Source organism: Prionailurus bengalensis, chromosome C2 (assembly GCF_016509475.1).
Source record: "Prionailurus bengalensis isolate Pbe53 chromosome C2, Fcat_Pben_1.1_paternal_pri, whole genome shotgun sequence".
Taxonomy (NCBI): Eukaryota; Metazoa; Chordata; class Mammalia; order Carnivora; family Felidae; genus Prionailurus; species Prionailurus bengalensis.
This window is the reverse complement of record NC_057350.1, coordinates 53,109,756-53,123,068: the sequence shown is the minus strand read 5'-3', so window position 1 is coordinate 53,123,068 and position 13,313 is coordinate 53,109,756. Positions and strand designations below refer to the sequence as shown.

Here is a 13,313-nt window from a genome sequence, read left to right as displayed (position 1 = left end):
TTCATAAACTGTCCATTCTTGCCTCAATATGCAGTGCTTCTTTGGAAACTCTTAAATTTTTGGAAGTAACCCCCAACCGGCAGATAGATTTCTGACATTGATGTTGTTGCTGAACATTTGGTCAAGAAGTCTTTTCCTTTTTCTTTAATACTGGATATGCTTGAATTGCATTGGCAAAAAAAGATTCATTATGAATGAAAGTATAGTAGGGCACAGAAAGGATGTATATTGTTTCATTTGCTAATAGAACCCATTCTGGTCCTTGAGTTAGCTAAATTGATGTCCATGTGTATAAGATTTTGTGGAAAGGTCATGTTTGAAATCCCTACCATAATATCCATCAGATCACAGTTTTGCAGTGCATGTACTCACCAGCCTTCATTTGGAATGTATCTCTTCTAAGGTTACACTATAGGAGGGGTAGTTCCTCATAAGGTTATTAGCTTGGGCTCTGGTCAGTGGCAGTGGACTTTCTGTCAGTCTGTTACTATGATTTTATTTCACTGTAAACTGTCATTTGAATTCAGAGGTTGCTCAAACAAACAAAAATTCAAAAATCAGTATTGAAAAAGTCTTCAAAGACAGGTAGAAATATGCTTTTGAAAAATCTTGGGAGAGATTTTTCTTTAATTTTGAACTTTCTAGAGACTCAAATACATAGTTGAAGCTTGAAAACTTCGAGGTTTTTCACAATGCCTTCTTGTAATGGGCACAAAGAAAAGCCCTTAAAATTTTTCGCATTCTAACCAGCGAGAAGAAATCTAAATGAAAAAGTTATTTCAGGTTCAATGGCACATATACCAAAGGACTCTTGCTCCCTCTACAGAAGGTGCTTCAAAATTGCAGTTCCAAAGATTAAAAAAAAAAAAGAAAAGAAAAGAAAAGAAACAGACTTTCACTATGATTATCAAAAGTTTTGTCTTGCAAACTAGTTGGGTGTCCTAACGTTAGGGTATGTTTGTGTGTTTCTACTTTGATATTTTTCACTTGCATAAGCAAGAGTTAAACTCCATTAATAACAATTGTGAAAAATTGTAAAAAAGGTCTGGGTTCCTTGTTTGTTTGGCTTTGTTTTCTTTTGTTTATTTACTCTCATGGATGAGTATAATGCTTGAAAAACTTCTTTGGATATTGGGTGATTGTTCTACTCATTTTCTTTCTTTTTTATTAGAGAATTGAAGCCATGAAAATAATGTACTCTACCTCAAAGACTTAATAAGTTCTCTTATTATCTACTTCTAATTGTTCCAGTCATTTTTAGTTCTTAGTTGTTGGGAAAAAAAATAATTTGAATTGTACTTGAACCTTACCAGAGAAATAATTCATTTAATTGAACTGGATTTGTTTTCAACTACAGGTAATATTCACAAGAGACAAAGTTGACCTTTTTATAAAGACTTCATTAATATATAAAACTACCATGTGTGTGTATATATATATATATATATATATGTACATGTATATATATATACATATATACATATATATACATATACATATATATATATACATACATATATATATATATAAAATCTTAATTTACCCATTTAAGTTAAATTGGAACAAAATGTTAATATTTTAATAGCTTTGGTTTGGATAATTTTATACATTCTGTTTTAACTTCAAGATCTTTGTATTTAATTTGACAGGTTACTAGTTTTTCTTACTCTGCCATTTAAAATTATAAGTATGGAAATTCTTTTATTTCGTCAATAGAGTCTTAACAAAAGATTGAAAATCCTTTCATTTGTATTTAGTATAAGAACAGCCCTTCTGATGTTACCTTGTAATTGAAAAATGAACACAAGTACAAAGTAGCTCCTTTGATTTGAATAGATCACATTCAACTTGCCTGTTCTGAATTGTTATGCTTAAACTAGACTGGATTTTTTTTTTCCCTCTCTGGTAGGTGTACTGGCCCGTTAGCAAATTCCCTTTCAGAGAAAACCAGAGACCCAGTAGAGGAAGATGACGATGAATACAAGGTTCCTTCATCCCATCCTGTTTCCCTGAATTCACAACCATCTCATTGCCATAACGTAAAACCTCCTCTTAGGTAAGCATATGGGCAGCTTTTTATCATCTCACATCTGCATAAGCATTATCATGTGTGGTATTTGTTTGTAGGCAACTGAATCACAGCTATTTAAATAAAAATCCTTGGGGCGCCTGGGTGGCGCAGTCGGTTAAGCATCTGACTTCAGCCAGGTCACGATCTCGCGGTCCGTGAGTTCGAGCCCCGCGTCAGGCTCTGGGCTGACAGCTCAGAGCCTGGAGCCTGTTTCCGATTCTGTGTCTCCCTCTCTCTCTGCCCCTCCCCCATTCATGCTCTGTCTCTCTCTGTCCCAAAAATAAATAAACGTTGAAAAAAAAAATTAAAAAAAAAAAATCCTTGATTTCTTGGTCAAAGCCTCCTCTTATTATATACTATTTTCTGCATTCCTTTCATAGAAAACTAAAAGATGCAGATTTCTCATTACTCAAGAAGTCAGTTGACTAAACTAATTGACTAGTAAATCTAATGGAACATTTTGCTGCCCCTCTCCCCCCAAAACAAATTATAATCTAATAAAACTTTGCTGTATATTACATATAGTGGTAATTAATTCATGAATTTTCAATATACTATTTTCCAATGCATTTTATCAGTTCTTAGTACATACCTCATGAAGAAAAATCAGTGCCCAGAAACTAAAGTATTACCTTTCTTAGAATTTTTTTTGATGTAAGGACTAGTATAATTTATATTCATTTCCCTTCTTGATATGCTGCCTACTTCTATTTATCATATCCTGAAGAAGTTAAGAAAAAAAGACTAAGAAGTATTTACCTTTTTTAATGAGGTACTATTTTACTTTTCCTTAGATCAAATAAGAATGTGAGAAATAGGGTTTTCTTTTTTTTTCTTCTTGCCAGTTGTTTGTTCTCATTGTAATGGAGACAACCTTGAAGTGTCAGCCCCACTGAGGTATAGAGCAGTTGTTAAAACTGGGTGGTGCGTACTGAAATATTAGTTTGTGTTTAAGTAGGATGATTCTGCACTTGTATAATTGATTTATTAATCTGTAATCTAATACTATTTTTCTTTATCTCATCTGACTTACATGAAGTACTCAATAAGTCAAATCTCAGTTTTAAAACTTAGTGAGCTCATTTCCTTTGTATGACGGAATCCCTGGAGCTTTGCTTGGCATACAGCACGGGGTTTCACTCACTACAGCTGGTGGCTTAGCCTTCCTGCCTTCCAGCACCTCTTGATTGAGGATAGGAAAACTACTGAACACTTCAACCATCTGTCTTATCTTCGTGCATCGTTTTCGTTTTAAGGTCAAGTCCATCAATGGAAAGCATTCTGTGAGTGGAGTGTTCCCTCCTTTTCAGATGAAAAATCTAAATAGAATGTTTTAGTGTCTTTCTTAGACTATCACACCAAGGTGAAATGCAATACTTGGAAAAGAGAAGCAAATCTTCATTTTAACCAGAGATCTGTCGAAATGAGTGATCCTGGTTAAAATTATCAACACTCTACAGAATTCTTAACCAGGATCACTAACATTCTGCAGTCTAGGGCTTCATATTTCAAAACAAGAACCATTTCATTTCTTGCTAATCACTGGTGTTTAAGACATTTGTTGATAAAATAGTGTCCTTGAGAAGATAAATGACTGAGAGGCAATTTGTTATTTTGGAAGAACCAAATGTCTACTACTCTTATTAGAGGAAAGTTACTCCTTCATACCGAATACAAATGGTCACAATTTTTAGTCCCTTTGGCTCCTACAAATGTATAGTAATGTGTAAAGACTGAAATAAGATGAGCTTTTTTGGTCTTCTTGGGATTTCATTTTTTTTTCATTGCTGAAGAGGTGAGAGTTATATTTGAAATACTTTGAATTTTAATTGTTAGATCATATCAGATGAGATTTTTGGTGGCAGACCTCCCAAATCCTGAAAATAAATTTGAATTATGACCGCCATTACTATCTTTCCATTGTTATAGAGAAGTAATAAATGTTGATTATCCCTAAACTTAATAGGAGTGAATTTTTTATCTTTTTGTTCTTGAAAGCCAATGGATGAAGTACCTTCTTTCCTCCACAGAGCACTCTGTAAGCTTAAATACTTCCTATCCTAATATGTTTCCCCCACCCTTTGGAACATCAGAAGAGATAAATTATCAATATGCAGAAAAAGTTAAACAGTAGATGAATAATTCAATTCAGTTTCAGTAAAAATCCATCATTATTATGAAAATTCAATACATGATAACTATTTTAAAATGAACCATCTCTGGCCCCTGAAACAGATGTGGCCACCAGAGAGAATAGAAATGAATTTCAGATGAAGCCCTCTTGCAATAACTATTTAAATATCCGCTATCTCCTCCATTATGTATGTACTTTTACTTTGCCCTGAGAATTCAGAGTAAATCAGAGAAACGGAAAATGTAAACTCTGTTTTCTATAGCTTTTTATGAACAGAATAGCTTGGTGAGCAGAAAGTTCATTGTTACACAGCTATATTCTAAAGACAAAGTATGCTCTGTACTTTCTCTTCCTACTATCTTCCCAGGCCCCAGTTTTGTCCATTGTGTTCATAGTATTAATGAACACATAGTTCAAAGTATTAATACTAACAACAAAAATACTGCTTTAGTAAGTATTATCCTTTACAGACACCTTGTCGTGTACCCAAAGCCTTTGCTAAAGTCATTTTTCTACAGTTATCAGAAGGGCGGGGTTTTGTTCATAGTAGTAGTGAAATTGTGACAGACCCTAGGTATTTGAATATGCCTATCAAAATTTTAATGAAATTATAGAACATTTAATAATTCTCCTTCTTTGTGGGCTCTAGTTTACCTTAAGGAAAGTTTAAATTACAGAAATAAAAATATGTTAAACATCATTAACAAATAATAAAGTCATTGGGACTATTACATGTGTATATGTGTGTATACACACACACACACACACACACACACACACACACACACACACACACACACATATAGGCCTTACTACATTTTCAAAAACTTGACAAGGTATTATTGAACTTGTCCAAAATGATGTGTTAACTTCACAGATGTGTTTAGGAAATCAACAATTTTTGTAGTGCTTGTATTTCTTTATTTCATTTTTTTTTAAGATTATCTTTTTACTTATTTTATTTCTTTGCAAAAATAGTTTAGTAAGAATATCTGGATAGGGGCGCCTGGGTGGCTCAGTTGGTTAAGTGTCTGACTCTTGATTTTGGCTCAGGTCATGATCTCAGTCATGAGATCCCGCCCTGGGTCCGGCATCGCACTGGACATGGTGCCTAAGATTCTGTCACCCTCTGCGCCACCTCCCTGTGTGCTCACAGGTGTGTGTGCACCATCTCCATCTCTTTCAAAAAAAAAAAAATCTGAAAAGAATATTTGAATAATATTTCTTACACTTTTTCCAGAAAAGGAAATCACATTTATTTTCAAACTTTAGCATATGAGCAGGGTTGCTAGTCCCTATCACCTCTCCAAATTACTTTTAAATGGAAAGTAATCTTCCTTATGATTTTTGTTCTTTGATCTCTGTGTTAGGTCCTGTGATAATGGTCATTGTATATTGAATGGAACACATGGTACATCTTCAGAGATGAAGAAACCAAACATCCCTGAATTAGGCATATATTTAAAGGGTATGTATAAAACCTATTCTCTGTGTTCTTCATCTTAATGGTCAGAATTTAAAGGCAAAATTCCATGCCATTGTTGTACTGAAAATACATTAAGATTTTGTGTTATCCTCTAGGAGATGTTTTTGATTCAGCCTCTGATCCAGTGCCATTACCACCTGCCAGGCCTCCAACTCGGGACAATCCAAAGCATGGTTCTTCACTCAACAGGACGCCCTCTGATTATGATCTTCTCATCCCTCCATTAGGTTGAAACCTTTAAAAATTTTTCAAATAAGCCACCCTGCCTCTTCTTTCAGTTAATATCTGAATTATTAGAATTCAGAGTTCAGTGTAACACAGACTTACAAGGTTATGAGTTGGTCTGAATTAGAATGGATTCTCTGGATAGTGGTGGCTCTTAAATTCATGTAACCATTATTCCACTTATATGATTGAAGCAATGGTGTACGTAGCTGGCCATCAATCTCCGTGTTATCAAGCTGTCTTCTCATGTACTAAATGCAATCTTAAAAACCTATCAGAGCATCATTCCTTCCCCTGAGGCCTTGTGTTCCACTAGACTTGAAATGTTCATCTGAGATTTTCTTTAAGTACAATTCTTTAATGAATGTGTACTTACTTTTTCTTTCAGGATACAATGACCCCATTCACTTAGCTAATTACATTTTGGAAACTTACATATTTTATTCTAGAGAACTGAGAAATAGATTCTGTCATAGAATCATTGCAACTGCACATCCAAGGAATCTCAATTTTTCTGGTTCAAATTTTAATATGATGTACACTAGTTTGTGTGTGTGTGTACATGTGTGAAGGTACATGTGTGTATATATGTTAAACTTGGCTGGTGCTGGTATCTGTGTTGATTTCATTAATTCTAAGTTGGAAGCTTCTCCCCCTATTTTTAGAGGAAGACAATTAGAATCTCCACACACCTTAAGGCTTCACAAGTCACCGTAACATAACGTATGATGAAGGTCCATTTATAGGCTTATGTGAATTAATTATTAGGCTCCCAGAAATGTGAAATGACTCTTGTTTTTCCACAAACCCCATCAACCAGTGTTTCTAGTTATGTAACAGCAGTGTCTTTTGCTCCTGTTCATTCTGTAGTTCAGTGCTTCATTCTCAACTACATGAATTACAAGCACCTGCTAACTTCTTTACCTCCAGTTTTTTTCTCCCTCCCACTTCTTCCTATATGCTGGTTTTTGACCTGCTACCCAAGTCTTGATGATCTAAATCAAGCATCGTCCAATATAACTTTATATAGTGATGAATGTATATATTCACATGTGTGACTGTGGATGGAACTGAATTTTAATTTAAGCTAAATAGCCATGTGTGGATGCTGACTACCACATCGGACAGTGCAGATCAGTGTTCCCGCCTGTCTTTACAACTCAACCTTCCTCTAGCTCTTCATGTGCATTTCATGCTTTATTTATACTATTTATTTTATACTATTCAGTCTGTCAAGAAGATACCATCCTAGCATTTGATGAATAAGTGGTTTTGAGGCTCTGATATCCCCGGCCTTCCTGTTCTTGGTAACACCTTGCTAAATGCCACTTTCTACATTTCCCTTGCCTCTTAAACGTGTAGCTTTCTCTGTGGGACCTGTGATACTTTCACCTGTGAATCATACCTCTTTGTGAATTTTTCTTAGATCTCCTTGTGGACTCTAAGTTCCTTGGATCAGGTCCTTATGATTTTGATCTTCATAGTTACCCACGTGCCTAGCATGGGACCTGACATTTAGGGGCTGAAAAAGGATTTGAATGAATAAGATGATGAATGTAGCAAATAGCTGAAGGCTGGGCTGACAGTAAAGCTCTCTCCCTCCACCCTCATACCTTCAAATATTTTAAGTTAGACAAATATCTATGATCATTAGAGAATGTGTTTTGAATATCTTTTGCAAGGCAAGTTAGATGAATGGTAAAATCATTTTTCTTTAAAATGTAACTTTGGCTTAAGTCGATAAATTTAACATGCATTTTTATTACTGGAACATGTACGTGTTTGTTTATATCCTGTTTGATTCACAAAGTATTTGAGATTACTTACAAAAATACATACTTTGCAGTTTTATTGTTTTAAAGAATCAAGATATGGGAAAATGTGAGTAGAATAGTAAGATGTGGCAGGGGAAAAATAAGTAGACATAAAAGCATTCTGCAATATTCTGTAGTTACTAAAGCTGGGAAATATGCAGATATAAGTAGTTTGGGGACCACAGAACATAGTTCTATATTTAGCTGTTCCTTTTTAGAAATATCTGATAAGTAGACAAATATATTCCTGTACTGTATGTTCATTTTCTATATTTTAACAATGAAATATGTGGAACATTAGTTTAAATGAATTAAAATTCAGAACAAACTTTAAAAGATTATTCTGTTCTGTAACATTAAAATTTTTGTGCATAGTGTGATTTTCTAATAAGAGGCTGTGAACTCTTATTGTTACATAAAAAATTCTGGTTTTGATGGTATGACCTATAATAATTTTTAGTTCTAACTTCCCGTGTCTTACTATTATAAAGGTTATAAGTAGATAATCAGCTTTTTCATAACCCACAGTACTGCTTTTTTAACAGAAAGGCCTGGGTGATAGGAAAAGTTTACACCTGTACATGTGTGTTTATGTGCCTGTGTTTCTCTCCAAACACTCCCAGAAAATAATTAGCTTTCATTATCAAAGTTGGTAAACTGCTAGATAAACCCTGCCGGTGAAGTTCTTTAGGAGCAGCAAGAGAAAATCAATCATTGCTTTGGCCTGATGCTGTGTTTTCATTAATGAGGTTTTGCTGTTGATATTCACCTTTCTTTAAATGCAGGTGAAGATGCTTTTGATGCCCTCCCCCCATCCCTGCCACCTCCCCCACCACCTGCAAGGCACAGCCTCATCGAACACTCAAAACCTCCTGGCTCCAATAGCCGACCATCCTCAGGACAGGACCTTTTCCTTCTTCCTTCAGGTGAGAGGAAAAAGCCAAAGAAAACTTTTCACTTAAAACAAGAATATTTCTAAGATCATACCGTCAAATAAGCATCAGTAATTTATTGGTTTCTAGCTCCCTAGGAGAACATTCTGGGTAGAGAAAATGAGAAATTGCGTAGGTTTGCTTGTCAGTTGGTTGATTTTAATGCAAAGAATTCCACAAATGACAAAAGCGATAGGAATCATAGATTCTATGGAGCTCCTCCAATCCATATAACACCCTAATGTCACACAAGGCTTCCCTGAGAACCAAAAGGGCTCCGTGATTAACCTATTAGTGATGACGACAGAATTTAGACTGTCCCGATTCTGTGTACCGTATGTTTTTCTAATAAGTTTTAATTTTACTAGCTATGGCTATAATTTTATTCAAAAAGATAATATTTTGGTAAATTGCATTATTACAGCATTAATAGAGAAGTTTTTCTGAAATATCTACATTTTATTGTTACCATCGTTATTTTTAATGTCTCAATATATCTACTTAAATTATTGTTTTTCCAGGAAAAATTAATACACAGATTTTTTTTAAACCTTTCAAGTGAGGAGTAAAAATAAAAATAAAGAGACTTAATAAGCCATCTGCTCCATTAGCCAGAACTGTCAGGAAAAAATAATCAGTTACAGTGAATCTGCTGATATTAACTGTTCCAGTATGTCATACTGGTGAGACTGATCTGTGTTCGGAAACATTTATCTCAATTTACTTTGGATACATTTGTATATTAGATAAATCATTAAAAGATTTTAATAAGCGGAGCGCCTGGGAGACTTAGCTGGTTAACTGTCCGACTTTTGATTTTGGCTCAGGTCATGATCTCACAGTTTGTGAGCTTGAGCCCAGTGTCAGGCTCTGTGCTGACAGCACTGAGCCTGCTTGAGATTCTCTCTCTCTCTCTCTCTCTCTCTCTCTCTCTCTCTGTTTCTCTCTCAAAATAAATAAGCAGACTTTAAAATCACTTTTTAATAAGTGCTCAATTTGTGCTTTGGCCTCCTCTATGCCTCAGTGAAAACTTGTGAATCTTAACTATTATTCACTTTCAGCACTCATCTTTCTTCTAGGGTTTTCTTTTCCACTTAGTTTGATAACCTAGAAAGTTTGAGGTCATTTATGGATAAGACCGACAAATTACACACCTGTAACTTAGAATAGGTAGCTTCAGCTCCTAAAAGTAGTTTAAGAAATAATTTTGAGTTCACTTTTTCATCAGTAAATACTGATTGAATTGTCTTCTGTGTCACCCGCTCTGTTGGATGCCTCCCTGCTCTCCTGGAGTGAATTCACTGGGTACTGCTAATCAGAGGGTGAAAACTCATATGCCTTCGAATCCAAGCAGAAAGCATAGATAACTATGAGACTCCTGTTCATTCTTATAAACACTGATAACATTTGCTATCTTTTTCTCTCCTTCAAATCTTTGTTTTACACGTGGACTCAAACATAAAAAAAAAAAAATTACTCTAAATCTTAACCTTTCCCAAGGCTAATTTCTGGATAGTCTCTGGTCAGATTCCTGCAGTGTATCTATTACCTTTTATATATGTGATTTAGGCCCCATTAAGTAAAAGCCAATGTAGTGCCTTCTTTTAAAATTAAGTCAAGCCTTCCAGGAGTTGGAAGAGAACATTTTACACAAATACAGACGTCTACCTGTTTTTAATCAAAAGAGTTAGTTGTAAAATGTTTGAGTTCTTTACCATAATTTAATTTTTCATGGTGCTTCATATAAAAAACTTCACAAAAATGCTCTCATTATTAAAAAATTACAGAATGAAAATGCCCCTTTTACTCAGTAAAACAAAACTTACGTAAACGGTTTTATTTCCTATAGAGTTTTGCTTGTTTTTGATTTTGCTTGGCTGCCAGGCATCTTGGCAGTAGTCAGCCTTAACCTGTGGTGTGAGGTTAGCATGGGGCCAGGGCGGTGTTATTGGAACCTGGGACTGTCATTCTTGACCTTCTTTTATACATGGAGGTATTCTAATTCCACTCTCAATAATGTTGGCATCCCTTGATCATAAATACTTCCAAGAAAAAAACTTTTTTCCCTCTTCTAGCCTTTCATATCATTCACATGACAAATTTCTAGTCTGTTGCCAAATACTGAGATCCATTGAGACAACTGTTTTTATTCAATTTTATTTATTTTTCATCAAAGCATAATTAACATACAATGTCATATTAGTTTCAGGTGTACGACATATCGATTCAGTGATTCTATGCACTAGCCAGTACTCCCCACAATAAGTGTAGTCACCATCTGTCACCATCTAGTGTAATATCAGTATTATTGACTACATTCCCTATGCTGTACTTTTAATTTCTATGATTTATTTTATAACTGGAAGTTTGTACCCTCTTAAGCCACATGTGTTAGCTCTCCTCTTTTTCAAAAGAAATACTGTAATTTTTCTTACATAACAATAGAACATGTAGGTTTCTTTTCACTCATAAATAAGTATTTGAGTATCATTTTACAAATTATTTAACACACTGTATATCTAAAGTATAAGACTTTTGACCTTTCTTCACTTTTCTTTCATTGAATTTCGTGAAATACTCTGTAAATGATAAATGAAAGTTTGACTCAATAATTCTAGAACCATAAAAGGTAAACAGAGGTGATTGTTACATTTAACAGACTGTATGAGCATTGCACTGCCATTGTTTTCATATTGTTCAGTCTTTACAATTTTAGTCCAGTGTCACCTTTACTGGCATGATTGAGATTTGGTTTCCTTGATCAAATCATTATCCCTAATTAAAGACAAAGGATAGATGTCTTAAAAAAAAAAATTGGATTTCCTCATGACGTTGTATTAAATACCTAATCAAACCTCCGTCTCTGTTCCCAGTATTCAGTGCCCTGCACACCAGAGTCAGGTTTACCTTTCCAGCCTTATAACAGCAGTTTTCAAACTGCAAGGTCCTGCGTTTCTGCAAAGGAGCCTCAGGATTCCTGCAGGAGCTGGAGGGGAAGCAAAGCAGGGCACAGCTCTGATGCTTCTTTTATCTGTTTTCTGTCTTCAGCCTTCATGCAGGATTTCTTTTGGCAAATAGTAATGCCCACTGCTGTGCATGAGCATCCATTCTGGACGGGCTGTAGTCCTATCTTCACAAAACCTCAAGAATCCTCAAAAAAAGCCTTACACTTTGTTAGCATATATGTGCTTTTGTTCCATTCACAGAGGCACTTCTTTTGTGCTGGTGCCTTGAAAGAGGCACCCCTCCTTCCACTTTGTGCCAGGGCCGGTGCTCCTGGAACAAAGCCCAGGCTGTCTTGAACTCTGCTCATTCCCATAACTGCATGTCTTTGTGCAGTGCACAAAATACACAACACATCTGGCAGCCCTTATTGAACCTTCCTTTCACTATTTTTCTAACCTAGATCTCTTTTGAAGTCCTTCTCTAATCTTAAAGTCACAATTCAACTCTAAAAGCCAGCAAATTTGACTTTATTACAATCAAATGAAAGTTTTCCATTTGGATCCAGAAATGCAATTTCACAAGTAAAATAGAATATTTGGATTGTTAGCAAGAGTTATTGAAGGGAATTTAGGCAGTTTTGTTAACTATGACCTTTATGAAACACTATCATGATGTGGCTACCAAGGGAGCTCGTGACATTTGAGGGTTTCACTCACAGAGATCAGATCGGAGGGGTGAGGTGAGGTCCTCCCCAGTGCTCGGCTGGCGTGGGACCACTGTGGTGACATGTTGAAGGACTGATGGGCTAGAGCAGCGGTTGGTTCTCAAATTGTAGTCTTCAGACCGGCACCATCAGTGTCACCAGGGCAATTGTTTAAACCAATTTTTTTTTAAGTTTGTTTATTTTTGAGAGAGAGACAGCACGAGTGGGGGTTGGGGAGGGCAGAAAGAGAAGGAGACACAGAATCCAAAGCAGACTCCAGGCTCTGAACTGTCAGCACAGCTGACTAACTGAACTCATGAACCACGAGATCTTGACCTGAGCTGAAGTCAAGCTTAACCCACTGAGCCACTGAGCCAGGTCCCCTGCCAGAGGGACTTGTTTAAAAATTAAAATTCTTGTGCTCCACAGAAGACTTACTAAATCAGAAACTCTGGGGTAGAAACTCTGCACCCAGCAATCTGTGTTTCCATAAGCCTTCTAGGGGACCATGAGGCATGTTCAATTTTGAAAAATACTGAGCTGGGGTATTCCTGGGGGAAGAGAGCCAGGATGCTGAAGGGAATTTACACCTGATTGCAAAAAACTATAGCAGATTAAAAGAACTGCAACATTTAATGAGAGAGACAACCTTGGAGATATATATAGATATACATATATATAAATATATATGTATATCTATATATATCTATTATCTATATCGATATATCTATATATCTACATCTATATCTATATCTATATATAAAGAGTTGTATCTAGTTACAATATTTGGGAAAGAAGGGTTAGATAGCCTCAGTGTCTCCTTCCAAGGCAGACCAGAGAAGAGTAATTAAGAATGAAATTTCATCGTAATTTCCTAAATTCTTAAGGAATTCTTAAAAAATTTTTAAAGAATTATTGTATCTCAGAGGGGTAGTGAGTTCTCTAATACTGGAGGATTTAATCACAGTGTGGATTTTGTAAATGTGAGTTAAAGAGTGAGGG

General features: G+C 35.5%; 1 protein-coding gene across 4 annotated transcripts in view; it reads left to right on the top strand.

Annotated features, from left to right (window-relative positions):
- Positions 1-13,313, top strand: part of CBLB (Cbl proto-oncogene B) — a 217,891-nt gene that overhangs the window by 183,037 nt on the left and 21,541 nt on the right. For 3 of the 4 annotated variants that reach the window (XM_043594053.1, XM_043594054.1, XM_043594051.1), the window contains exons 14-17: positions 1,910-2,056; positions 5,576-5,673; positions 5,787-5,918; positions 8,516-8,656. In XM_043594053.1, the coding sequence (XP_043449988.1) occupies positions 1,910-2,056; positions 5,576-5,673; positions 5,787-5,918; positions 8,516-8,656 (518 nt within the window). The remainder of the gene's footprint in view (positions 1-1,909; positions 2,057-5,575; positions 5,674-5,786; positions 5,919-8,515; positions 8,657-13,313) is intronic. The other variant, XM_043594055.1, reaches the window with a different exon arrangement.